Below are 26,721 nucleotides of genomic sequence, written 5' to 3'. Positions count from 1 at the left end.
CCTTACTGGGCTTTGTTTCAGCATTGTGAGAACATATGTCTATATATACACATCCCATGTTCTACCTGCAGATAGGACACATTGGGTTTGCATACATAACCACATTTCATATGTATGTACACAACCACAGCCTGTAAGGCCCTACTTCCAACACCATGTAATGCAAAGAGTTGTCACTGAAAGCATGCAATCGAACCACTGTCCAATTCACTTCATGTAAACTCATAACTTGAATCAATCTCTGAAATGTGACTAGCATGGAGAGTTTTAAGTCCTTCATTTCAAGCAGGTTTTTCTACTCTTTCATGTAGCATACTGATTAAATAACTGATATTAGTTGTATTTCACCCAGTCTGCAAATCATAGATAATCACTGCAAATGAGATTGGTGCTTCTTGAAGGCAACAAAAGTTTTCTTCTCTTTGTAGGAGGAGAATAAGAGCACTTTTACATGACTAGACAAAAACTAATCAGGTAAACTAGCCTCTTTCCTACCAAATATAAACATACAAAATCTGACTAAACTTCAGTCACAGTTGCTGATGGATGACTTTGGAAGACTCACAAAATGAGGGAGTTAAACCATTGCGATTTGTGCATCCCTATAGGATATGTGCATCCCATAGTGGTGTATGCTTCCCTACACCACTTTTGGAAGATGGAGGTGAAATGGGAAAAGAAAGGAAGGACCATAACTTCTGCAGGGTATCAGAGTACTTTTTATTTGGGATGGAAATCTAATAAGAATGCTAACACTATGAAACTAGCAGATATTTAGATGGTAAAATTAATCTGATTTGCAGGAAAGCTCTTCCTAAATTAGAAGAATTGCATATAATGTAGAATTAGCAAATAATTTTAAATTTTTTGTTCAAAGGTGCATACTTGTATTTTGGTTGTAGCAATTACTTCATTGCTCCTGCACAGAACACCTTTCAAAAAGTTTTGTTACGGTCTTAAAATACTTATTTTTCATAAAAACCATCATCAGTAAAACATTGTGAGATCAAAGAACTGTTTTTGTTTTCATGCCTGACACTTACATTTAAAAATTTGTTTCCATGGGTACTAACTAAAGACTTTTGGTATCATATTTGTGATATACACAGAGGGCTGTGACGTCCTGTCACAACACCATCTCTGGTGCACACCAAAGGACTCCTTCAGAGAAAGGTTCTGAACATTAGTCTACTTAGAAAACATATGGGTGATGTGCTTTAGTGGATTGAGGCCAGAAGGGGTCACAGTCTTGTCCAAATATCAACCTTTTGCAGAACTGTATATTTAAAAACATAGACTAGTACAGAGCAATACTTGTAACAAGTCACTAGGCAGCCAGATCTTTTGCTGCTTTGCTTTTTCTTCTCATAGGCAAGTCCTGGTTTTGGTCTGTCTTTCCTAATTCCTCTGGCCAACTCTGCTAGGTATATTCAGTTACAAAACATTTAGTGAGCCAAGTCCCCCTGTCACAGAGTACCCGAGACTGGGCAACCCCACTGCAGGTTGGCAGCAGGTTGGCAAGCGTGGCGAGGGAGGCACGGGCGGAGTACGTGCCTGCGTGTGTGTCTGCGTGCGCAACTATACACTCTTGTAACGACATTTAGTCTTGGTCAGCACTTTTGGGCTGTCATTTCCCAGGAGGTCAGAGTGGATGGTGATCATAGCTCCTTTCTTCTCTGAGGAAAATTAAACATATAAAAGGCCTCACTTCTGCTCTTCATAAAGCTAGTTCCAATAAAAAACCCCAACTGTACAGCTGCTCCTTGCAGTGTTAGCTATTCACTCCATATACTGTGACTTAAACATCTCCAAATGAAACTGGTGGTGTTTTATTCCATTCCAGATACCATTCCTAATTTTACATATAACATGTTTGAACGGTTCTGGAAAGTATTCAGAAGTCTATAGGGATATGAAAATATTATGCAAAATACCTCAGCAATTGCACAAGACTTCAAAGGCAGCTGTAGGTACTCAGGAGCACTTCTGAAATTCAGACCTTATGTGCAGCTGGAGCTCACATCAAATATACTAATAAGCTGAATGAAAAAAAGCAAAAATACTGGATTCCTTGTGTATTTTCATACAAACCTATGTCAAGTGATTGGTCTTCAGTCTACAGCAAACACACTGATTCATTAAAAGAATTGTGACAGTTAGACTTCTGAATTATTTTATCTTATTATCCCAGTGCTGACGGGGGAAAAAAAGACAAAACCAAAACTGCTATGCAAAAGTTACTAGAACATCATGGCACCACTAGAAAAAGCATTACTTATAAAGAGTGATGTCACCAGTCACAGTTTGTTCTAATCACTCCTACAGCCTTTGAAAGTCTCAAAAAGAGCAGCCAGGCAAATGACACCGTTACCTTTAAAGAGGCAGTATGCTGAAAACATTCATCTGCTTTCAGTACTTTTAACTCTGTATTCACAGTACACTACAAAAAAAAGCTGGAAGGACACATTAACCGTGTAACTGCAACCACTGACAAATGGGCTCACTTATTACTTACCCGTGACAAGGTATTGTGTCCTGGTCTGTGATCCTTGACTCTTCTAGCTGTTGATATGCTGGTCCTGTAATTCCATTGAACCTACCCGGAGGTAAGGGTGGCGTCCTGCGAAAGGCATTTCTATGTAGCATCCCGCTTTTTTGCCCTGGGCTGCAGCATGAAGAGAGACTTCTAGAACAACACCAGAGTACAGTAAAAATTATCACAGCAAAAGAGTAAACCCCTGCAAAGTCAAGATTCATGATTAATAACACATAGATTACTGGTTTTATAAACTTTGTTGTGGCAGGCTATGATGACAGTAGATACTCTCTATGGAAATAGAATGCAATAATACACAGTTAGTTAGCTGTTTATGCCATATTTAATACATCACCTTTCTTCTAGGAATCAAAATAATTGTTTGCTATATTAAATGTTTTCCTGTACTTGATGAAGGATGCTTCTTTTTTTTCATGCTGCATACCATAATCCTGATATATAGAGATGAATCCTTTCACAGTATAAACAAACAGCCCAGCTCCACCATACCTACATCTGAGCTCAAAATCAGATCTTAAACTGAGAGCCCATTATAACAGCTATCAGCCTACAAGGTGCTGCCTCCTGATACAACAACATTAAACTGGGGAAAAAATTGTAAGTGAATATAAATGAAGCTTATGGACTGTATCCTGAAGAAATCATCTACGACAGGTTTTCTCCGGGTTGGATGAGATTTCTTTTCTATGTTGTTATATTCTTGGTTTAGACACGGATTGTTTTTTGTTTACATACATTGATAAATACTGTTTTGACATCATACAAACTTTATTATGATAAAAAAAAGTAATAGCTGCCTACTTATCTTAGAAAACCGTTCTTGCAAACATTTTTGTAGTGGTTTGGAAAGAGATGGATTTTTTTTTTTGTCCATATCATGCAGGAATTAAAAGGTATCTAGAATACATAGTCTTGGCACATTTAACCATAAATTCAGCTGTTGCTAATGCAAAAATAAGGGAACACAGAATGAAGTCAAGACAGAACCTATTTCTGCTGTTAACAGGTCACAGTACTGCACAGCATGACTGGCTATTTATTTTTCAGCTACACCTATTGCTCTTCCCATCTCCCATGTCTCAGAAATACATTTGTATTGCTTAATCTTCTGTCACATCCTTAATGATATTTTAATATAGGTTTTGTAGATGCATTTTGGGAGGCAATATTTTCGGTTGCAGGAATAATATCAACATCTGATACAATTCATATATGTAAAAGACAATTTGCTTGAATTTTCCTGTTATAATGTGATTTAAAAACAATTTTACATTTTATACCTAGTTGCAACTTTTTTTATAGTTAGGGCCACATCTACTACCAAAGCAATACTTCATTGGACCAAGTATCTTGAACGAATTCTCTGGAGTGTAGATTTCCATTAAAACCAACCTTTTCTCCCCAAAGTCAAACCATAAGAAATAAATTTGACAGTATCTACCCTACTGTTCAGGCTAGAAGTGCTCTATCATGGTCTCTGCTCTGTTCTCTTCCATGCTTTTACTTTCCTAGTGCTTTTTAATTGAAAAGATCAATAACCCATAGCAATAACACTCCCTTAAGGATATTCAATGTTTCCTTACATAGATTCTTTTCTTAGCTATTACGGAGGCTGCAAAAACACTTTAAAAAGCCCCTAAAGTACTGGCCTTTCAATACGGAAGGCTGAGTTCACTTTGTGGGTTACAGTTCATATTCTGTAAAATAACACTGCCACATCACAAAATAATTGACAAATTTCTGCTCACAAGAGTCTGAGATTATTACAGCAGGGGAAGTTAAAAGATGCAGTTGAATGAATAATTTGTGATGGATAATGAATTTCAGGTTTTTTTCTGATTGCAATGTGTTCATCAAGGTACTACAAAATTCAACAAACTGATGAACTTAGCAGACTTTAGACTGATTAAAATATTTGAAACTACAAAAGCATTGTTTAATTATGCTTGGTTTCATGCCCTTGTACATCTTCATTGTTGGATGAGTGCACATGGTTTCCCATCTAAAAATATGCACATGCAAATTCACAAAACCTCTGCATTTGCAATAGACATAATTGGAGCACAGACAGATATGCCTAAGGTAACTGGTGTCTATACTGCAGCAAAGATGCATATAAATGACTTGTCTGGACTTCCTTCGACTTGCACTGAAACTTTTTTTGTTGCATCTAACATTAGATGCTACAGGTTGCCAAAGAAACATGAGTTGGTTAGGCTGATGGGATCTGGCACACGCAAACATCTTGCAGCCACAGCAGCTCCAATTTGATCTTAATGCAAGGTTCTTTAGCTTTCAACATTTCCGACAGGAAAAAAATGGAACAAAAATATTGTATGGTCATGGACAAGACAAATTCACTAAGAAGGATCAGGAAATATTTACACACAAGCTGCAGGATGATGCTAATTTCTCAGGCACCAAAGACAAGATAGTAACATTTTTTTGTTGAGAGTTCTATGAAAAAGGAACTTGAGCAAAATAAAGTTTTTCCTTTTTCACAGTATTGTTAGGAATGCCAGCATTCTCTTCCTCCAAAAATGTTAATACAGTCCCTCTCAGGCTCCTGTGCTATTGCTGCTATGAAGGGTTACTCTAAGACAATACTTTTTTTGATTTCTTCAGGCAATTTATCCCCCCTTAGCTACCACAATAACTTCTTTCCCCCTGTACTCTATTCTAACTGGGTAAAAGAAACCAGCCCAACTAACTGTTCAATAACACAAACTGATAAGAAAAGCTGTAGCAGATATGCTTCTAACATCTATTAATCAATTACGGCAGAATAATAAAAATCAGCGTATGCTTCAATGGGCTCACAAGTAATGCATAACCTAAGGAGAAATATAGTTCTTATGAACTAATGGTTTGGAAGAAATAGTTCAACCATCTCTAAAGCTAATCAAGGCCTTAGGATTCATTGTTGCAAATTGTTTTGTGTGAAAAATGTCTTTAAGTTGAACAACTGAGCAGAAAAGAAAGTCTGTCTCAGCAGGTGGAATATTCTCTTAAGGCACACACAGTGCAGATAACGGTGTTCATGAAGAGAAGATGACTTGCTGTGAATTACAGTAACTCCAGGAATCCTCCTATACTGCTAAATATTGTTCATTATTAAATAAAATTGATTATACATCACATTATGAACACATTCAGAAGTAACTTTGTCAACATGAACATGAAAAACATTAATGAGGATGACAACTAAAGTGTTACAACTTTAGATGAGATCTCAATCCTTCCCTTCTTGTTTAATAGGCATAGTGGAGCTGTGAAAAATAGTGCTTATATCTGTGGCTGTATTTATATCTATTTTACATCTTATTTCCCCTTTTCTTTTCCTGATTGAAAGACGCAATGTTAAGAGAGGAAGGAAAAGCCTAAAGTGAATTATAAATATGCTGGCTCTGCACCTGCAAAAACTATGCAGAGAGGTATATTACTGCATACTGTATTAGCTAATGACCACAAAAGGCAAACAGTAGTGTTGAAGACATGGGTTTTGTTCTTGCAAGAAAGAAATGGTAAACACATATCCCAATGACAGAGCTAGCTTGACGGACTGTGTCTTCTGATGTTTCCTAAGAGCCACATTTTAAGGCTGAGTTAGAAAATCTACTGCTAACATCTGTATAGATCAACTATTCAGACTTCCAAACAATTTTCAGTTTTAATAAAAAGGATCTGATACACCTGAGAACAGAATCATCTTTCAGTAACTACCATGCAATAATAATAACAACCTGGTATTAAGAAGCTGTTTTGCTTGGTAGTTTACATGAATGAGATGACACCGTGGGACCATCTCTGTTGGAGCCTGTGTTACAGGTGGCCCCCAAAGGCAGAAAGTCAGCATAATACGGGGGACTTCAACAAAGCTGTATGTGATTAAAAACTACCAAGATCACCAAAAAAAAGCTGCAGCTTAATACAACTGCACTTAATAGAATCATAGAATGCATCGGGTTGGAAGACACCCTCAAAGATCCTCTTGTCCAACTCCCCTTCAGCAAGCAGGGACACCTCCGGTTAGATCAGGTTGCTCAGGGTCCCATCAAGTTTGACGTTGAGTACCTCCAGGACTGGGGCCTCCACCACATCTCTAGGCAACCTGTTCCAGTATTTCACCACCCTCATCCTAAAGAACTTCCTTATGTCTAACCTAAATCTACCCTGCTGCATTTTAAAACCACTGCCACTAGTCCTATCACTACAAGCCCTTCTAAACAGTCCTACCCTAGCCTTTCTGTGGGCTCCCTCAGATACTGAAATGCTGCTAAATCGTCTCCCCTGAGCCTTCTCTTCTCCAGGCTGAACAGCCCAAACTTTTTCAGTCTGTCTTTGTAGGAAAGATGCTCAAACCTTCTAATCATCTTTATGGTCCTCTTCTGAACCTGCTCCAGCAGGTCAATGTCCTTCTTGTTTTGGGGGCCCCAGAGAGGGACACAGTACTCCCAGTGAGGTCTCACCAGAGCAAAGTGGCTGAATCCTTTTTTACCTCTATAGCATTCTGTATCCCAAGCATTCAAACACCACCTTCCTGCAATTACAAAGTAATTCACAACTGTCTCAGTACATAATAGCTGTCTAGGAAAACATCTCACCTACAATGGCACGATGACCTCTGTTTCCTTGCTTGTGTTTATGAACTGTTACAGCTGGTCAGGTTCTCAGCCCAGGTGATGGTGTGGAACTGTAGCCTGCTGCTTGTAAAAGTCTTCTGCCTTTTCATATGCATGAGAAGCTTTCCAGCAGCCAGCCTACACCTACAAATCTACTCTTGATTTTTATCGCTTCCTTTATATAGCCATGTGTTCAGGAATATCGTACTGGAGCTGAGTGGGGACTTTACAACTCCAACCCTTCAAAACTACCTATGTCATATGGTCACCGTTCTGGTTCCACCAGATAAATACATACATTAGGAAAAGGGAATAGAGGTTTCAAAGGTCTCTCAGTGACACTGAGTTGAATCATCTGCCATAAGTTCATAACGTACTTCCTGTAGTGCACCGATCAACCTCCATCTTAAATCTGCAATGATATCCAGGCTACTAGTCAAGAAAGTTGTTCTTTATTGAAAACTCTGAGGTTTATTTTCAGTTTAAAATTATATATTAAGAATATTTGCCATATGTGCAATATTCCTTCATTTGAAATAGGTCTTTTACTTCTTATTGTAAGTGTATAACTACATCCTTCTGATGTATTTATTAGCACCTGTCATACACTCATTTCAGTCTTCTGAAACGAAGACTGACACAAGACACTCTCTTGTAATACTTTCTATGGAACACATTATTCATCGCTCATGGTAGTTCATGAATATAATTTGAGTCCACAGTAATCAAGAGACCATTTTAACCAGGTGAGATAATAGTGTATTCTCATACAGTATTCACATGAACTGACAATAGTGTCTCATGAATTGGTTTTAAAGTTTTTTTCTGATGGAAATGTTTTGATTAATACTTCCTCTCATCCCATTTATCTTTTGCACAGCTGCATCGTTTTGTGACTTGGTTATCCTTTGACTAAGTAGTCTATATTGAAGCTTTTCGTCCTTGCTTGTTTCTTAAATTTTGTTATTAGTTCCCAAATATTTGACCTTGTATTTAGTACTGCGGAACTTCAATCCATCTTTGTCATGCCACTGCACGTAGTTCAATTCATTCTTTATTCCCAGATTCTTATCTGTATTGTAGCTGATCTTTGCAGTATGTTTCAACGTTTTTGTGCCAAAGTCTGCAAAGCCTGCAACAAAATTTGTCCCCAGCATCGACTAATTCTTTGAAAGCTCCATTGGTGCACTTCCACTTGTGAATGTCTTCAGGCCAGCATTTACCTGCTCAATGTAACTCCTTACTATATCCCTTTTAGCTGCCTCTGTGTATCTCCCATTAAAGGCATTAGACATGTGACAACAAACACTGACTGAGGTTGTGTAGACACCTAGCTCACTTACATTAAAAACAGTCAATGTGTACTGCTGCAGGAATTACTGCAATTTTTAGCTATTTTGTATCTCCCAACAGAATTTACTTCCCTACATTTGTTCTAAAACTTTGACTAGTCTAATTCAACAAAGTAGGTTTTCAGTTCCTTCAGTAAATTTTCCTCTTCCTAAACACAACATTAGCTATTCCATCATCACATGACAGAGCACACATTTTGATAAATTGTATTAAAAGACCTGAAATTTCATGAGCCAGTTCTCCTCCTGGACTTCTTTGATCAAGATTCTGCATTTTACTTTCACTAGTTAAGTCTAGTAGTAATGTCTACTTTCATATAGTTGATTCTATTCCCTTCCTACCTTTGTCCCCAAATAATTACCCTAACTGAAAAATGAAATACATTCACTCATTGCCCTAACTACTTCATATATTATCTCTGTTCCTTCTTCTTCTTCCTGCATAGTACTCCTTTACACAGCCAGAACAACTGATTGCTTTCAGTATTCATTCTTAATTCACATTGATTCCTGAAAATGTTCACTTCAAGCATGTCTTCTTGCCTTCTATAATACAGCTTGTCTCTTTCCTTACACCCCATTCTTTTTAGGCATTCTTTTCAGCAAATTTTTCAAGAAAGCTATGTTCTTTGATGGGAAAATGTCAGATTACTTATACTTACTTTCTCTGAGGCTCCCCTCTGCTTTTATAGTCTTAGTTACTTTAATTTATCAATATTTGTTCTTTGAAATTCAGTAGCCTTATTTACAGAATTATTTTAATTTACTCTTCATTTTAATTTAAATGGAATCAATTATATTTGGAGCAAGAAAAGTAAAATGTATACTAAATTAAAAAAATGTTTTTACTATGGTTTTCATGGTGTTAAGGGTTCATAAAAATGACAAATTATTTTAAACTTTAGAGTAAGTTTATCTTGTCATTGTGGCATTTTTTGAAAGACAATATATCTATTCAAGGCTGGAAGCCTCTGTGTTTGCCTTTCATTACAATATTCTCTGAAATGAATCCCTCTAAAATCGATGATGACTGAATCAATGAGTGAAAGTCAGGATGACTAATTATCAAGAAAACTGCTATTCAGAGGGATCACAACTCAATCCCATAACTAACAAAATTCTAATTTATTTGTTAGAAATTAAGACACTATGGGTTTTCTTCTTACCAAAACAATTATATAATCTGAGATGAATTTTTGAGCACATTGCATACTTTACATTTGCTACTTCCTAATTTTGACAGTACTATAGTCATTTCACATATATGCAAGCAGATGATGTAAAAGTCTTGTATCATAAATCAATGCATAATGAAAGGGAAATATTTTATGAATAAAACTCATTGGAGATTCAGATGTCCAATTCAACCTCTGCAGTAATCCTTCGCATGCAGCTAAGGTTGGTAGAGACAGAAATTGCTCTTATATAGTAATCTGAGTGAAATAACTAGGTGATCTCTGTCAGCCAAATTTCAGCAACCCCAGATGACTCCACCTTGATAGTCTTACTGCTAGGCCAAAATTCTATTGGTTTTAGGAACTGGAAACAAATACTCCTGATTTTATGATATGATTACCCATCACTAGTGTCCTTGAAAATACCACAAGTCTGGATCATGGAACAAAATATTTGCATAACAAGCAGAAATGAAACAACAATATAATTTAACAACAGCATAAACCAGAGAACCTGCAAACCTGCTGTGATTTTTTTCCAGGCTCATGTCAGGTTTAGAATGGAATGAAGGGATGTTTAGGACAAAATGCCTCCCAGTAAAAAAACTTTTCGTTTGTCCACACTGAACACTATTTAGAAACTAAACACACTGAGAACATTAGGAAGCCATTACATGATATATAAATTAAAGATCTCCTTCTAGATCAAATGTTCAAGACTCTTGTATGTTTTATAAAACAGGAATCTTGTAAAATGACTCTTAGGTCATAAAACTAATTTTTTTTTTTTTTTTTAATAAATTAAGGCATCCATTCAGCATCACCAAACATTTCTGAAGCAAAGACTTACAATAGACTGGTGCTTGACATCTGCAAGCAAGATGACTGCTTTTTTGTTTTGGTTTTCTAGGAAAGAGAGTTTTTGTGCAAAGCTGTTAAAATAAATATTCTGGGATTCTGTATTAGTTCACTGTAAATTCAGTGTGGCTTATTTGGTCATTTCCCTACAGAAAACAGGGATTCTAGAGAGTCATTGAAGTTCTCTTTTAAGTGATATTCATAGATGCAAGAAATATTTTCAGTCTTTATTTCCAGTTTTAAGCTTGGGTAATATCATGTTACAGCATGTAGAAGATTTCAAACTTGGCTATTGCAATCATGTCATAAAAGATAAGGGAATATATCTCTGTTTTGTTTTTCTGAACTCCACCTTTAGACTAAATTCCACACCCCTCCACCCCCCAAACTTCTGTGAAAAGCATTCTAAGGCAACAGTTCCATAGTTCATCTATGGTCAGTAAAATTAAGAAGTGTATTTTGAAAATCTCTGTGTAATAAGGATAAGCCCTAAGAAATGGATCTGACATGACAGCTGGCATTATTTTTTCATACCAAATTAAAAGCTTAAGTAAGGTAAAAGTAGATGTGACCCAAATATCCTTTCTTGGCTCATATGTTGCACTCTGGTAGGTTAAGCAAATCATTCATTCAAAAGAGATGCAGGTGACTGGGGGACTGCAACTAATATCCACCAAATTCTAGGTAAACTAGACCATCATCTCAGGCAATCCCAGATTTTTTTTCCCCCAGTAATTATAAAGAACTGTAATTTGAATAAGTGATCCTCTTTTAGACTATCTAGCTAAAAAAAAAAAAATCTGAATTCACTTTTCTCAGACTTTTTTCTCTCTCTGTGTGACCTGGACCAGATGTTACCACTGCTTTTCCACCAAAACTATTGCTTATATACAACACGTTTGTTTTCTAGTCCTGTAATGAAATATCTGCATTCTTTTTTTTTTTTTTTTTAATCCAAAACTGGCTAAAAAAAGGATTCTAATCCAGACGCCATCCAATGAGAGGTGACTTTCCCCTTTCTTGCCTATTGGGAACACCATCCAAACTTTTTAAAGAGCAGTCTTCAAAGGCCACCATGTGTCCATAAGTAAGAAAGGCTGGAAGTTTGTAACTGTTTCTTTCTGCACAAGATGAGTCATTAACTTCATGACATTTATAAAGAATATCTTGTTTTTAGTGGTTTCTCATCTACTGTTGTTTCATTTACTGGTCTGTGTCTACAGCTTAGATGGTGTCTTTAAATGCTTCCTCTAGGACTTTTACAAAATACAGTTAAAGTCTGTGAGCATTGTTATTGCCTTTTATATCTGCAGCAAAGAAAATGCTTGGGCATCTGCTTAATGAGTCACCTGAGGCTCTGTTGGTACCATACTACTTAGCATCTTTCCTCGTCACAGCACACAATAATCCTGCAGACATATCAACAGTATTATGACTTCCCTTGGCAGCCTGCTCAATCTCCCATCAGACAGCTATTGGCTTACCTGTGTTGCTTGATGGGTTGCATTCCTCTGTCAGGAGACAAGGCCTCTGGGAAAGACTGAGGGCCTGAAAAACTAGACTCCATAACTTTGTCCAGAATAGGCCCAGGATGCCTATCTGTTTTTGAATACTGTGGTACAGAGAATAAAATTAATTAATACACAAAAGGCAAAGTACCTTCTTGACGCTATTCAATCAGAATTCACATCCAAGTAGCGTAAGAAGTGCACTAATATATTTTTAAATTAAAATTAGGAATTGCAAGTAATACATTTATTCACTATTGTTTAGCTAGAGGAAAGCACCAGTGCTCATTATACCCATTACCTTCTCCACATTAAAATGCTGATATTTTGCATTGGTAGCAAAATTACTGACTGCTCCACCCATAATGATAGGGGACACTGATCCCTTGGACTAAAAGCCAGTTTTTGTGGCTGTCTATGCAGAGTCTGAGATCACCAAACACATCTGAGAGGATGGTCAGCAGCTTTTGGGTCCTTTGGAGACTTCAGTCAAATGTTGCTTTTATCAGCATACATAACTATGAAAACCAAACTGAAACAGCATTTGTATGATCAGATAAGTAAGAAAAATACTTCAATCCTATCCACAGAGCAAGATATCCCTTCTGAACAAGTCTGAAACTTTTGACCTGAGAGTATCTGTGCTAGTAAGAGCATAAATACAATTCTTCTTGTGACAGTTGTAGGCGTAGGGCAGTTTCTGGGAACATAGGTTTGTTGTTTACAAACAAAGGTTTGTAAAGCAGATGTTAGTCATTAAAAAGAACAAATTTTCCTCTTCTTGCTTTGTGATTCAACTGGAAATTCAGCAAAGCTTTTGTCTCTGTTCCTGAGTGGAGCCAGAAAATCAAAATATAAAAGAAGCTGCAATTTTGGCTTGGGAGAAGAACTGATGTTGTTAGGGCAAAATCTCAGAAATGTGAGAGGCTAAACCACATTTCCACTCAGGTATGAAAAATATTGCACTTTGCAGATTTGTTTTTACATTGCATTACAATGACCTGCACTAAACCTAATGGGTCTATTTTCCCTTAATTCATTTCTTTCTGTATTGAGTTTGCATTTTTAGTTAAAAAAAAAAAAACAGATATCCATGTTAGTTTTACAATAAAATGGTATTGTGGAAGCTATTACATGATTAAATATTTTAGAAAGAAAATACAAATTAAAATACTAAGTAAAAAAATCACAGTGGTAAAAAAATGGCATGCTATGATACAACAGCATAAACATTTTTGGAGAAGGCAGTATGATTTTGTTTGAAGTACAGTTCTTTTTCATAATTACTTTGTTGCCTAACAAAAGACCAATAACTCCTTTAAAAATTCAGAATTTATTTTCTGATTCTCACTTATCTACATTTCCCCATACCGCATTAAAATGAAAAAAGGAAAGTCATATAGATTCACCCTCTTATAAAAATAGGTTACATGCAGTTTTAGTCCTTCTATTCAGACTAATTCATATAGATAAAATTATAGATTTTCAAATTTTTAACCAGTGCTCTTCTTTCTATGTCGTGTGAAATAAAGACATAAAGAGGGCCAAAATCAGTATTTACATGCTTCTAAAAGCAAAGCTATGAGAGTGACTATAAGCAAAATGTTGCTTATGTATGAAGTAAACACAACTGAAATAATAAGAAGAAACATATTCCACTCATTTCTTTCTGTTACCATGATCTTACTTGTCACTTGTGAATGTTGTTCATAAAATATTCAGACAGAAGTATGATTTTTAAGGTACTGATGCCCGTGAAGGTTTTAAACTTTAATAGTTATTGTGCCAGCTGCAGAAATGAAGCTGTCCTTGATTTCTGAGCTGAATAAACCAATTTGAGCTATGTAAGGAATGGGTTGTCAGTGCCAAGAAGTTATTTCTGTCCCTTTTCATGTTTGTTCATGATACTAAATTGAAGGTGCAAATGTCTTGTAAGACCATGAGTATGAAAGGAATCGTGAAGAGAAATTAGAGAAAAGCTGCGCTTTTTGCTACATCCAGGGTTAATGTGGATGTGGGCTGGAGTGAGGGTATATAGAGCCCTTCCTCATCACACCTGAGAGAAACCAAGAGCTCCAGAAGCTGCTCTGATGCTGACTAGCAAACTATTCTGAAAGTTCAATACCCAGCACCACCCAGGCACAGTGTGCAAAGGATAATTTTCTTGCCCTAACTCAACCCTTCTTTTATGACATTTTTGCCATAACAGCCTTAACATTAGTTACAATGAAAATGCAAATCATGGTTTAAATTGAGTGTGTGGATATGAAGACCATAATTGAACTGATTTGGATGTATCACATTATCCATATATTTTAACAGGTTTAAAAACACTTTGGTTTATTCTTCTTTAGCTTAACTGTAAGTGCCACATCCCTTCTCTGAGATCATCTCTGGAGAAAAATATCTTCATCTTTCTGTGAGGAGTTTACATGTTGCCCATGGAAGTATGAGATAGGATTACTTTCCATCCATATCCCAGCAGAATGCACCCCACTGCTTCCACAGCCCAGTTCTCACCTGGGCTGAGCTCTATGGAGTCACTGTTGTCAGCTTATTCATGATGGAGAGTAAGTTGTGAAACACTTTCAAAGGACTGTTTCTGTAGGTTGAAAGCATCACTGAAAGCTTATCTATATAATTTGGGATTTTAAAATGGTTTCATTGTCTTCTTGCTTAATTATTTGCAGTTGTTTGAGGAATTGCTGGGAAATGCTGTTTCATATGGCTAAATAAATTAAAGGATAATGACAGCATTTAAAACTAAACCACTCTGTAAATTTTCACTTTTTCACAGTTTCATGAAGAAAAGCTTTGATTATGTAGAATTACTCAACTCCTTGACAATAAAATTCCACCCCCTGCTAGTTAATGCTAAGGGAATCTGCAAAGGCAGCCCAGGCCAGGAGACAAGAAATCAGTCTCTGCCACTGATCTTCTGTATTGACTGTGAGCACATTATTCCCCTATTCCATGCCTTGCATTCTTTATTCTAAAATCCACAACAACAAATGCCATTCTAAGTGCAACAAAACAGCCTGACACTGTTGCCCTAGGTATTGTGCAAAATAAAACACTTATCCCTCCCCCTGGCTTTTCTTAGCATTTCTTCCTCAATGCTTTTCACAAAATAATATGAATAAAATGTCCACAAAGGCATGTGGCGTTGGAAGAAAGGTGATGTGAGGACCCCATTTCAAAAGGGCTGAAAAGACAGAGAGGTCAGCTTCAAATTACATTCAGAGAAAGTGACTCAAGGTGGTAAAGAGACAGTGATTCTTTTTGGATGGGCTGACCTTGAAGAAAAGTCTGTCATACACTACGAAAAAAGAGAAATTTGCTCTTTATCTTAGCTGATAAATCACACTGTTACTCTGGCAAAACCACACAGTAATCTATTAAAAGATGTAAGCCTATCTGTTGCTCAACATACATTAATTGCATTTCTATCACAGTGACTAAAACCAAACTTATTTCCTACTGCTATCAACAAAAGGCAACAAGACACAAAAAGAGCATTCTTTCCTCCCATTATAAGAATATCAGAAACCTGGAGCTACTGATTACAAGCTATTAGAAACAAGTGGAGTGAAAAGTGAAACCACACACTGCAGCATGAAGAGCATATTAACTACCTCAGAAGGAAAGTGATAGGGAATTAATAGATCCACTTAGTACCATGGGAGAAGGTATTAAAATCCACAAAGGTGAAAAAGACTACTTTAAACAACCACAACAGCTCTCAGAATCACGAAAGGAATAGCAAGGCTTCAGCTGTTTTGTTTGTGGTGGTGTTGGTTGGGTTTTTGTTTGTTTGGATTTTTTTGGAAGGGGGAGGGGGGGTGGGTTTGGTTTAGTATTTTTTTGCTTATTTGCTTGCTTGTTTTTAATTGTATGACATATTTGCCAAGTAATGAGAATTTAAAGAAACCCTCTAGTTAAAGTGGAAAAAAGAAGCTAGTAACCAGGATCAAATTAAGGCTGATGAGGATTTGTGAGCTACAGAAAAACAGGAAGCCACAACACTTCCACTCACCCCTTGCACAGTCTATGAGGGGCAACAGGGCACTTCTAAGAGGGGCAGCTGAGAGCAACAGTCTACCTCCTTTTGCCTATGAGGATATGGAATTGTTTGCTGCAGTCTTGTGGAGCACATGAATTAAATATCTCTTGAAAAGAATCTCTTTAGGAAGGGGTACATAATAGTAGGAAGTTCTAAGTTTCATACATTAGGTGAAATAAATCTGCATCTCCTGTGCACTTCAAAGATTCTGCATTAAAAACTGTCATGTGTTTCTCTTTCTGACTGAAGAATTACAGTACGATCACCAGTGTGGTACTATCCAAATCCAAGATGCTAGACAACCTAACAAGGAATGAAGTGTGTTGCTGCCAGAATGTTTTAGCAAAGCAACTGACTTGAAGGAGATTCAGGAGAAATACTAGGAGAAGGATTCAGTTATTTATGAACAGCATACAGTATTTTTTTTCATCTAATTTGTATCCCTAACAAAATAATGAAATTGACACCAGGAGAAATAGACTCAATAGAGGTGAACACAGTTACCAGCTATGAGCAGCAGGAGTTCAGAGAGACACCATCTAAACCCTTTTTTCACTTCATAGAATCTACAGCTGAAAAGAGGAAGGAAGTGGAGGATGTAATGAATTTAAGTGTGGGAAGGAAAAGCATATGATACTTTAAAACATTGCAAACAAAAACCACTATTCCCTGGAATATAGCAAAACACAGGGAGACATCCATGTTTTAACTTCAATGCCTGACTCTCCTCTTCCTCAGCCTTGGGACTGGCCAAGAGAGGTGCAGGGATGTGGCCATTCTTCCTTGCTTCTGCTTGCCCTGCTGATCAGAGAGGGCAAAAACCCCAGTGAAAAGATTTCTAAATAGCCTACATTTTTCAGTTGATGACCTTTTTTTTTTTTTTCATTTTTTTGAATATTCAGCTGCTTAGCTTGAATATTCACATCCTAAAGAGCAAGCTTACCATATGGATGTTTAATGAACTTGGGGGAATGTCTAACACTTCATATCCATCTCTTAAACACTGCCTTTTGAAACATGGACTGCTGCGTGATAACCTATACTCTATGATGCAGTGACAGAATTCTGAAAGTTTCAGATGCATTCAGAGCTTTTAACCTTGCATATGGTTCTTATCACACTACTGCAAAGAAGCTTTAATTGGCAAAGAGGTGGGATATCATGGGGACTGAAGTCCTTTACCTTCTTCACTAATGTAAGCAAGCTGCAAGTATAACGAGTTAGACAAGAACAAAATACAAAATTGTAATTAGTTTTAATACTTGGTTGGAAAATGAAATATTTTTCTGTTAACAGCAGTTTTGATACATTCACATGGCTTCTCTCATTTAAAAAAGGAGAATCAAAATTAATTTTGAAAATAAGTAACAGAAAATAATTATTTTCCCAAATTCCAGTCAGAGGTTAAAAGGGAATGAGAAGAAAAGGTACTTCACTCAGATTTGTCATTTTGTCTTTACAACCACAATTGGCTTGAAACACTGATACCCTCTAGGAAATAAGTAAAACCTCTTTCTAGAACAACATAGCATTTGGAAAGATCCATGCAACCTTTACTAAATGTAGCAACATTTGAATCAAGGTGCTATGGCTCTTTCAGAACAGACATTATTAGAATAATTATTGTTACAGTTTGAAGGTGGAACTTTAGCCTACTCCCTGACTGCAAAGACTAAAAATAAATTACCATTGGATGTAAAAGGAAAAATAATGATAAGGTCTATATAATTCATTGCATTCCTAATGGGAATATAGAGCAGAGACATAAACAGGTCTTGCTCTCTTCTCCTGTCACTTCTGTTTGTGACCTTTCTCTCTCCCTCTCTTCCATAGCCTTGCCAGAGGTATCTCTGTATTGACTAATGTGTGAGGTAATGGGAAGGAGGGAGGGAGTGGGGAAGGTGAACAGGTACCCCTGGAGCTGTCCAGGGCAATCTGAGTTTCTGTGTTGTTTATAAATTGTAAAAATATATAAAGATATTGTACATTTTGTACATATTAATTGCATTTCAGTTTTCCAGATTGTAGTTTGCTTGTAAACACAGCTTCATTTCCTTCCATCCCAAACTGAGCTAGTCTGGCAATTTCATTTTGGGGGGTAATTCTCCAGTTGGTTGGGGGGTAAATTTCAACCCACCACAGTTATCAAGAGCCTTCAAGAATAAGGAACCTTATACAACTATGCTCATGTCTACACTAATGTATTCTGTGTAGAAGGAGAAAAAGAAAGGTGGAAAGCAACATCACGTCTATTCAAAACAGGCAGGTGAAAAATACTGGAGAACCTTTTAGGGAAAGAGAAACGTGACATACCAGCAAGACAGCTCTCCTATGTAAAAGGAGCACTTATGGGGGGAGAAGAAATGGCTTCTGGGATTACATAAACCAAAATGCCAGACCAGAGGACTTGTCTCCAGAAAATAACCACCTTAATTTACTTAAGTGCTCCCCTCCCTGTGCAACTGCCTGGCCCCTTTCCCACCCAGCAGATATGCCCTGGGCAGACCTCTGGCCTCTGATGGAGAGCCACTCAGCTATTTCTACGAAATACCATTTCAAATTTCTTTTCTGCTGCCTTGCCATACCCCCTGCCCTTTTTCTCCCCCTCCAATTTGCCAAGTTTTGTAAATATTTCATGAACTGCCTACATGCATTCCTGCACTAAAATCTTGCTAACAATAGAAACTGTTATTACCTTGCAGTGTTACGCTACATCCTGCACAAGGTCATTCTGTTTTTCTTCCTTAGTATCTTTGTTCCCAAAGGGAAAATGCATTAATCGCAAGGAAAAAAAAACAGCTGCCTGAAAGCAGCCACAACAATAAGAAAATGGTGTGTTAATTACCAGCGCTGACAATGCCAGTCTGAACAGCATTAAAAGCTGAAAAGGAAATTCGGATTAAAATTAAAAAAAAAAAAAAAAAAAAAAAAAAAAAGGTTTTCAATCTCTAATATCTGGAATCTACAAACTGCTACTTCAGCCATTGTAGCTATTGTTATGACAAAAGAAAAAGACTTAAATAATGCTAGCTGATGTGTTTGTCAGCTGCACTGAAGATATCAAATAGTTCATTGTGATGCTGTCTTGACAAAATATTGCACTGAATTGCAGTGAGAAAAAGGCAAAGGACATATTCTTAGCATTTTCAAGACCTACTTTACATGTTAGAACAAAAGGGTTTCAAAAGCTGTTTACAACTTTACCTTTTGTTGCTATCATTCTAATCCAACATCACTTCAAGAAGTGCTGGAAGTAGTATACGACAGAATGAATGGAAAGTGAAACAAAGAAGCAAAGTTCTCACTGTGATTATGTCAATTTAGTAGAGCTATGGCATATTTTTCCTGAACCACAAAGCATATCATGGCCAGAGTGATGCTCCTATAAACCAAAACTTTCAGTGAACATAAGCAATGCTCTGCCAATTCCTCTCTCAGAGCACGGAGGCTCTGCTTACTCTGAATCGGTTAAAAGGGCTTATACTTATTTCCTCATTAATTGGGTGTGAACCAGGAGTTCAGGTATCTATAGCTTAGTGGGCATGAGTCCTCACTTCTGCTAAACCCTCACTTTTTGATGGGTGGAATCAAGCAAATAAGGTAATCAGCCCTTTAAGCAAAGCTAAGATACCTTTTTCAAAAGCAAGATAAGTTAGAAGGGCTTCAATATTATTTTTCATGATTTCCTATTATATTGCTACCAGGACCTTTCTCAGTCTTTCCTAAGATCTTGCTCAAAATAAGACAGCACTAAATATGCACAAGAGGGGAAGAGAGTGACATGCACTGGAAAATACCGTGCATCCAGGGCTAAACAAATGGATCACCTTCAAGTTTGTTATTTCAAATATATTTCAAACATCTCATGATTGTGGGACTGTATTAACTTACATATAAGGATATAGAGAAAATGACAAAAATTTCAAAGTTAGTTTGAACAAACTTTCTGGTACCAGAAATCTCTTTAATTCAAGACCCAGGAAAATGAGATCATCTGCAGAGTTTCTCATTTTATACCTTCACTAGTAAACATGAAAGCATTTTACTTACATGTTTACTTTACATGTTTGCAACCATTTTACATGTTACTAGATTTACTCTAAAGTGTGAAAAATCTCAACATTTTTTTCATGCAGGTTCATTGATTATTGGAAAACTTTACATTCCTTAAGATCAAGGACCCTCACTTCACCTATAAACCATACATACAAGCTAAAGTACTGTTGGAAACTATAATATTACTTTCCACTGCTGGATTAGAGGTAGGGGGTTCAGCAAGGTTTATTGCATGAACAAAATATACCAGGATCCACAGAAATAACTTTAGGAAAAAAAACCTGCATGGTGTTTTCCATTAACAGGCCTGATAAAAAATATTCTGTGAAAGAGATGGTAATTCTTGTTCCCATTGCTCAGATGGTAACAGCAACATGGGGATGTGCTGCCATCAGCAGCAGGAACTCAGCCAGGCTATTAAGTGTTGTAGCTGGCAGGATTACTTACATTTTGCAGCTGGACTCGGCTTTGTGCCACACACTCTGACTTTGCCATCATGCTGGAAGCATTTAGGCTGTAGGTTTTCCTATTCTGTGTTTCTTTCAGCTGTTCATGAATTTGCTTTGTTTGTTTCCTGCAGAGAGAAATAAAATTCATGTGAGAGAGAGCTAGTCTGACCTTCTACTATAGCCATGTTATTTTTATATCCATAGTTCCCTTTGTTCAAAACTTCACTGCATTAGATTAACCAGCTGATGTAATTCGCTAGCGTCTAATATTTAAATGCAGTGGTCATTTTCTGGCAAGGCTAAAGAAAGAGATAAAGAAAAAAGAGCTCCTCTGTTGAAAATATCTTCTATTCTCAGATTACTGGAATATCATGTGAGTTCTTTTAGTGTAGAATTTTGTTAAGACCATCTATTATATATTTAACAATAGCTTGCAAGTAGGCTTAAATATTAAAAAGCAGTTGGATCTGATTTAGAACAAAGATTTTGGCAAATATAGCAGGCATTAGTGCCTCTTGGCTATAAAAACTGAGAACCAAAGATTTGTACTAGCTGATTAGACTTGGCCTATAACATAGTATATAACATAGTATATAACATAGAGAGCAGCCAGGCGGAAAGGGACCTGGGGGTACTGGTTGACAGCTGCCTGAATGTGAGCCAGCAGTGTGCCTAGGTGGCCAAGAGAGCCAATGGCATCCTTGCCTGCATCAGGAATAGTGTGGCCAGCAGGAGCAGGGAGGTCATTGTACCCCTGTACACAGCACTGGTTAGGCCACACCTTGAGTACTGTGTCCAGTTCTGGGCCCCTCAGTTTAGGAAAGATGTTGAATTGCTGGAGCATGTCCAGAGAAGGGCAACGAGGCTGGTGAGAGGCCTTGAGCACAAGCCCTATGAGGAGAGGCTGAGGGAGCTGGGACTGTTTAGCCTGGAGAAGAGGAGGCTCAGAGGTGACCTCATTGCTGTCTACAACTACCTGAAGGGAGGTTGTAGCCAGGAGGGGGATGGTCTCTTCTCCCAGGTAACCAGCACCAGAACAAGAGGACACAGTCTCAAGCTGCGCCAGGGGAGGTTTAGGCTGGAGGTGAGGAGAAAGTTGGCCATTGGAATGGGCTGCCCAGGGAGGTGGTGGAGTCACCATCCCTGGAGGTGTTCAAGAGGGGATTGGATGTGGCACTTGGTGCCATGGTTTAGATAGTCATGAGGTTTAGGGTGACAGGTTGGACTCGATGATCCTTGAGGTCTCTTCCAGCCTTCTTGATTCTATGATTCTATGATTTTGTTTAGACCAGCTTTTGCTTACCTGCTTAAACCTCAAAAAAATCCCATCAGTATGGTATATGAGGCTGGGTTTTTTGAGGTATTATACTAAGATCCAGTATGTTAGAGCCAGGAATGCCATTAGATGAATCACTTGCAATATTCAGGAGATAACTACACTGTTCACAGAATCACAGAAACATTCAGGTTGGAAAAGAAACATTCAGGTTGGAACATTCAGGATCACCAAGTCCAACTGATAACCCTACTCTGCAAAGTTCACCCCTAAACCATATCTCCAAGCACCCCATCTAAATGACCTTTAAACACATCCAGGGTTGGTGACTCAACCCTGGGCAGCACATTCCAATGCCTGACCACTCTTTCTGTGAAAGATGTCCTAATGTCTAGCCTAAAACTACACACTCGTAGCTTGAGGCCATTCCCTCTTGTTCTATCACTAATTACCTGTGAGAAGAGACCAGCACCAGCCTCTCCACAACGTCCTTTCAGGTAGTTGTACAGAGCCATGAGGTCCCCCCTCAGCCTCCTCTTTTCCAAACTAAGTAGGCTTTCTGCTTCTGCCACACTATATTGACAAATTGAGTTTTAAAGTTCTGTAAAGGATTGAGGACATGAGGCAGCAAATTTGAAATTTTCTTTTATCTTCTGCAAACAGAATACTCAGTGGGGCAAAAACTGTTAGCAAAATATATTTAAGGTCTCTTACCATTCTCCATTCTTTTGATAAGCTACAGTGTTTCAGACTATGAGTTTCAAATGATCACAAGAAATAACACCACGATACTATTTTAATTATTTATTTCTTTCCTTTCTTACTTTCTTTTTTCCACCCAGCAGATACATCTCCAGCAATGAACCCACAAAGGCCCTGGGAACTGCCCAGCAAGGTCAAGAACTTGCCACTTTGCTACACCACCAACAGCTTTTGGACAGCCATTGTTGTGGACCCAAGTTTCAGAAGAAAGTGATTTCAGAGAAGTGCCAGTAAGAAATAAAAGAAATAGAGCTTCAAGACTGAAGCTCTGAGCAACAATGATTTGGCCATGATTCAAAAAATTTCTGGTGACTTTGCTGCTGAAAGCCTCGTGACATTGTCAGATTTGACAGCGTCTTACTTGACTCAGGGCAATGAATTTGACACTGAATGAAGTATAGAAGTCATTTTATTTTCTTCCAGTGGAGTCTGTGCCTGGCACAGGAAAGCATAAGAAACCAGATGAAAATGACTTGCTTAAGTGGTGAAGGGGGAAAATTGTGAGAAAGGACAAGTTCCCTCAATAAGAAAGCAAGCATTGAGAAATATCATAGGTCAGATATTCAAGTATAATAATACTTAAAAAAATATATTGAAATAAGTATATGGGATTTCCTCTGCCTTTGAGTCCCTTAGTTTTGATTCAGCATTGCACAATTTAAGCATTTGCTTAAATTCAAGCTGTAAACATCTGCTTAGAAGCAGATATTTGTTACAGCATGTTTCTGTATACACATCATCAGCTATAATAAATCTTTGCGCTCTGTAAGCACCTGTTACACTTCTTCCTTACATCCTATTTTGAAACAACATTGTAAATCAAAAAGGAAGGAATTTGCATTGTAAGCATGCTACAAATATGAATGGCACATTTTGAGTATTACTAGAAGCTCATCATTAGTAAGATTTATGAATATGGGTAGCTGAGGATATAATTTCTCAAGCACAAAAACTTATTAAACTTCCAGAATTCTTCCTTAGACAAAACAATTTATAATGTTAATATCAGAGTAACCTTCATAGATATAAAATCTGAAGGATTATAACGTCAAATTAATTAATCAGTTGATTCTGAAACATCTCTTTTAAAAATAGTCTTTTGATATCTACACATTTCTAAACCTATGAAATTGAGGAATTTAATTTGCAAAATGTTAAAACAAACTCTTTAGCTTCTCAGAATTCCAGGGGAAATTGAAAAAAAGCAACTCTAGAGTTTGTATGAATAATTAGTTTCTGGCCAGACATATTACAAAGTGTGAATATAAGAATATGGCCTACTGGAAAGCCAGCCACTTGCTTTCCATAATGGTTGTGGAACATTAAGCCTTTTTTATGATTGTTTTTGAATGCAAACTTCATATGAAGTCTAAGCAAAGACACTGGAACATGACCACAGCATCAAACTTCATGAACCTCTCCTATATAGTCCATGTTCTTAGAATTTAATCAGGAAAATATCAAAACAAATTACAACTTTTTGGAACTCTTATTTGGAACACTTGGGTTTAGAGTTGTTTCTACATCTATAAACACACCAGTAAACTGGAATATTCACCCCCACTGCTGAAATCTTTAACATTACAAATGAGATTCATGAAGGTAATTTACTGAGAGAAACGCTCTAATAATTAATTTCCTTTTATGTTCGTGCAGCCTAACATTAATATTAGGTTTATATATATTCATTTTGCCAAACTATAGGATTCACAGTTATAAAACTAGAAATTATTAAGAATTCAAAATTGTTCACCAATTAATATATTTATTTTATAATTTTTGTTTTCAGAACAAGTGGACCTGATACGTGTTCTACTTTAGAGGAGTTTCCCAATGAAGTATCGTTACTTCAGCAAGTAGTAAAGTTACCAGTCATTTATAAAAGTCATAAAGATCATTCCATTACTGTATTCTCCCTCCATAGCTAATGCTTACAGTGCTTTCTTGATTACCCTAAAAGAAATAGCTGGAAAAACATAGGGCTTAATAATACTTCCAAACATCCTCAGACTGAATTTATTTTAAAGGACTTTTAATTAAGTAATGCACAGAGAAGCATTTATTTCTAGCAGCAGGAATTATAAAATTGTCAGGCTAAAAAATGTCAGTCAGTGTCTTCTTAAAGGGTGCACCACTGAGAGTTCCTGATAGATATTAGCAATATTTCAAAATTTTGATGCACCAGATTAAACTCAAGGATTATCCCCCATTTAGGAGGAATGCTCTGACAACTCTTAAGAATCAAGAATCAAGAAGGTTGGAAGAGACCTCAAAGATCATCGAGTCCACCCTGTCACCCTACACCTCATGCCTATCTAAACCATGGCACCAAGTGCCACGTCTAATCCCCTCTTGAACACCTCTAGGGATGGTGACTCCACCACTTCCCTGGGCAGCCCATTCCAATGGCCAACCACTCTCTCTGTGAAGAACTTTCTCCTCACCTCCAGCCTAAACCTCCCCTGGCGCAGCTTGAGACTGTGTCCTCTTGTTCTGGTGCTGGTTACCTGGGAGAAGAGACCAACCCCCTCCTGGCTACAACCTCCCTTCAGGTAGTTGTAGAGCATGATCAAGATACATCTGCCTAATGAAGAAGCTCATGAAAATCTGTTGGCTAAAAGCTAATGTATGATAAGCGTTGAGGCACTCTTAATTTGTTCATTTTTATACCCTAAGACACTGCCCAATGTCATAGTTACCAAACTGGTTTATGGGGCCTCTATGCAACCAGGCTAGACACTCTTTTTTACTTCTTGGACACTCTGCCAGATGGAGACACAGCCAGGGTGTGGCAGTTTAGGCTGGGTGCCCCCTGCCACTGCTACATGAGATACACCTCTGGTGTCCTGGGTGCCCACCCACAGGGGTGGACACAGGAAATGACGTATTTCTACCCATAAGTCCTGCACCCTATAAAGCCATCTGCAGAGTCATTCTCTTCCTCTTTCTTCCCTCTGCTCCCATGGGAGATGTCCTCTCTTATCGGGTAATGCCGGGGGAGTATCCTCAAGGCCTCTTAGGCCTGTCTAGGCCTAATGCCAGGAGGAGAATGGAGGGGGGGGCAGTCTCAGACCTGGCCAGCCTGAGACTTGCCTAGCAGCGGGAGGGGGAAGAAAGAGCCCTGGGGGGGTTTGGGTTTACCCTCAGGTGGGAAGAAGGGAAGGATTGGGAAGCCTTTGGGAATTCTGTGAGGGGTTCTGTACGCTTTGGGATACTCTTTGCCACTATGCTTTGTAGTCTTTTGTAGCTTCACCAATTGCTTTTCCATTTAAACTTTCCATCACTCTACAATCCGTTTGTGTGAGTCTCATTCTTTTGTCCCTTTCGGGGCAAGAGATGATCTGTCTGGCCCCAAACCAGCACACAGGGAGTTAGCAATTGATTCATATCTTACCATTACTGCATCTCATATATTTGATAAGACCTCTTGACTGAACTGGAGGTGCCCATTTTCTCATTACTCTTGAGACTTCAGTTCCCAGAACCTGGCAAAAGCACACTTCCACTCTTCCCAGTAACTCCTAACTATTATATTTATAATACAGATAAAGCCCCAACCCTAATGCCCCCACTTCCTGCTCAACTGTCCCAAGCCTTTCCAGGAAGAACAAAAGCACCTTATTCTCTCTTTCCTTCTTTGTTCTACAGATCTAAAATACATGATGACATTTGTAATGCAGTGACAAAACAGCTTTCTCTACTCACAATTCATACAACAACCAAGGAGTTTGTCAAGAGAAGCTGTCTTGCCACAGCATTGTCCCACCTACCATCACTGTCATACTCTAGGTCCAAAGAACAATTAATCAAAAACCCTCAAGACATTAGAATGCATAGCAGCATTTAGATGACACATTAACTAACAGAAATCTTAACTCAAATCATGTACAAACCACCCCTGAAGCTTGAAGGGAAGAAAAAGAAAAATAAAACCGAGGCATGGTGACTTTTCCAACTTTTTTTTTTCCTCTGATAGAAGTGTAAATTTTGTGTTATTTAAAAAGAAATAGAGGGTAGTTCTCATCAGATTCCATATCCATTAA

At 37.7% G+C, this 26,721-nt stretch overlaps 1 protein-coding gene across 1 annotated transcript in view; it reads right to left on the bottom strand.

Annotated features, from left to right (window-relative positions):
* NRG3 (neuregulin 3) overlaps positions 1 to 26,721 on the bottom strand; it is a 364,488-nt gene that overhangs the window by 3,457 nt on the left and 334,310 nt on the right. Inside the window, exons 6-8 of the mRNA XM_054382363.1 lie at positions 20,639 to 20,765; positions 12,049 to 12,176; positions 2,516 to 2,686 (exon numbers count right to left, since the gene is read on the bottom strand). Of these exons, the coding sequence (XP_054238338.1) occupies positions 2,516 to 2,686; positions 12,049 to 12,176; positions 20,639 to 20,765 (426 nt within the window). The remainder of the gene's footprint in view (positions 1 to 2,515; positions 2,687 to 12,048; positions 12,177 to 20,638; positions 20,766 to 26,721) is intronic.

Source organism: Indicator indicator, chromosome 7, assembly GCF_027791375.1.
Source record: "Indicator indicator isolate 239-I01 chromosome 7, UM_Iind_1.1, whole genome shotgun sequence".
Lineage (NCBI taxonomy): Eukaryota > Metazoa > Chordata > Aves > Piciformes > Indicatoridae > Indicator > Indicator indicator.
This window is presented reverse-complemented; position numbering and strand designations above follow the sequence as displayed.